The sequence below is a fragment of the Tarenaya hassleriana genome, unplaced genomic scaffold, assembly GCF_000463585.1.
Source record: "Tarenaya hassleriana unplaced genomic scaffold, ASM46358v1 Cleome7, whole genome shotgun sequence".
NCBI classification, from domain to species: Eukaryota; Viridiplantae; Streptophyta; class Magnoliopsida; order Brassicales; family Cleomaceae; genus Tarenaya; species Tarenaya hassleriana.
The window spans coordinates 885,674-887,953 of record NW_010969548.1 but is presented as its reverse complement, the minus strand read 5'-3'; the positions used below and the strand labels follow the sequence as shown (position 1 = coordinate 887,953).

The window sequence follows — 2,280 nt, the reverse complement described above, 5'->3', positions numbered from 1 at the left end:
TTCCTAAGATTTCTCTCATATTATTAGAGAAATAAACAGCTCTTATACAAGAGACTTTCCCTACTCCTGCATCAGTGGGTCAAGAGACGAACCAGCAGGATGAAGATCAGAATGGTATTCAAGATCTTAGAACTGTTGAGTCTCCTTTGTCTCTACCCTCTCCGATGATTCCTGTTCAGCCGCTCTGGGAACATGAAAGATCCAATGCAAACTGGCCTTCAAATGACTTGAATCAGCACATGGGGATGGTATGTGACTTTGTTTAATGTCTTGTGATACTTGGGTTGAATCGTTGAAGCATTCACATTGTTTCATATCAGAGAAGCTCATTGGTGTTGCTGTAATGCTTTTCTGTGGTCAGAAATGGCACTTTCATCTCTTAAACTAATGCCTTCCGTTTGGTCATGCTAAATGCATTTATGGATCTTCTGCAATTTGACATGGATTTTTTTGTCTCCATGGTGTATCTTCAGGACTGGGAATCAGCAAACGATATGAGGATTGACATGGCCAGGCTGCAGCAGAGGATGAACAAACTGCAGAGGATGCTGGAGGCTTGCATGGACATGCAACTCGAGTTACAGCAGTCAATAAGGCAAGAGGTCTCTGCTGCGATGAATCGAACCCCTGGCCCGTCAGGTTTCCATCCTTACCATTCGCTTTTTGATCGTCAGAAATTTGGTTTATGCGCTTACAACATTGTTTTAGGGTTTGTGCAGGTTTTTGCTAATTCTTTTGAGCTCTTTTGGGTTGTTCTTACTTCTTTTGGTTTATGCCCTCGATTAAATCGCAGGGACATCAGAAGAGGAGGAGAAGACAGCATTTGAAACTAAATGGGAGTACGCAAGGAAAGGAATCTGCTGCATATGCTGCGAAAACAGCATCGATTCTCTGCTGTACAGGTGCAGATCTTGACCCTGAGATTAATCATTTCATATTAAGATTTTAAGAGGATGCTACTATATCTGCATGAGGACCATAAAATGGTTGAGTCTGAATTGATGGGGATTAGAGAGAATGATATGGGGAATCGTGGGTGATGATTTACAGGTGCGGACACATGAATGCGTGCCACAAGTGTGCGAGGGAGATGGTGGAAGCCGGAGAGAAATGCCCGATGTGCCGAGCTCCCGTGGTGGAAGCCGTCCGTGCCTACCCCTCCCTCCTCTGAACCACACACACTCTCTCTCACACTAAAAGGTTGGTTTCATCAGAGACTCGGATGGAGCCCAAAGGGCCAGAGAAAATGATCCCCCCAATGTCGATTTGGAGCCCTTGCGTTTTTATCTATAGGGTTTTGGCAAAGAGGGTTAAACTCTGTTCCCATTCTGCTATTAATTAATTATTCTATCGGGGTTTGTAAGAAGAAAGAACCAGAGTTTTTTTTCCTCCAGTTTTTGTTAATACTCACAGGAAACCAAAAAAAAAGTGAAAAACAGAGAAGATCTTTGTGTTGTACATATGGCACTACTTTGATGTACTTTTGATCTGCCAGTTGATGATCACTTATATGGAATGCCAACTGTGTGCGTGTGCGTGTGTGTGTGTGTGTATATAAAATGTTGTGCCATCATCTCTCTTTTCCCTGCTTTGATTCCAAATCTTTAAAATGTTTTCGAAATTCAAAAACAGAAATGGAAGAGGGTTTTGTGAAGTTTTTCTAAACCTCTGAACTAGACAGAGGCTCCTAACCCTCTTCTCATAACTTCTATCTACCACTCTCATGATCTTCCAATTTTCCGATTGCCGATTACTGATTTCTACTATTTTTTTTTATTATATACAACAAACCCGCATATTATACTTGCAGAGATTACAACAAGGATCATATACGAAGGCAGGAACATGAACGTATGGATAGCCTCATAAATAATTCGATCCATAGACTGAATTAGAATTCACGTTTGAACCCTAAGTATCAAAGAGATGACGATGATAACTTTTATGTGTATATATACGTAACCAAAGTATTCCTAATATTGATTTTTTTTTTGTTTACAAAAAGGGAGAAAAAAAAAAGAAAATACATACTGCAAGAATATCTCGATATCAGGCGCTCCTACATCTCCTCCTCCTCTTAACGACGGCGTTCTGACAACGAAAGAAAGATTCCACCTCTTCACGGCCAAAGTTAGTGTCTTCGAAGAACCGTGGATCCTCGGACAGTCTCCTCTTCCTTGTCGGAAGAATCTCCGGCCGTTGCTTCCTCGGCGCCGGCGGACATTTCTCCGTCGCGGGAATCCTGTGATCACTTGAACTCGGCGTCACGGCCGACCCAAG

The 2,280-nt window shown here is 42.2% G+C and overlaps 1 protein-coding gene across 2 annotated transcripts in view; it reads left to right on the top strand.

The window, feature by feature from the left end:
* Positions 1–1,522, top strand: part of LOC104800568 — a 5,846-nt gene extending 4,324 nt beyond the window's left edge. Inside the window, exons 5-8 of one of the 2 annotated variants that reach the window (XM_019201044.1) lie at positions 47–248; positions 474–639; positions 794–902; positions 1,051–1,522. In XM_019201044.1, coding sequence (XP_019056589.1) covers positions 47–248; positions 474–639; positions 794–902; positions 1,051–1,171 — 598 coding nt within the window. In that variant the 3' untranslated portion in view covers positions 1,172–1,522. The remainder of the gene's footprint in view (positions 1–46; positions 249–473; positions 640–793; positions 903–1,050) is intronic. The other variant, XM_010523410.1, reaches the window with a different exon arrangement.
* Positions 1,523–2,280: the final 758 nt, after the last annotated feature.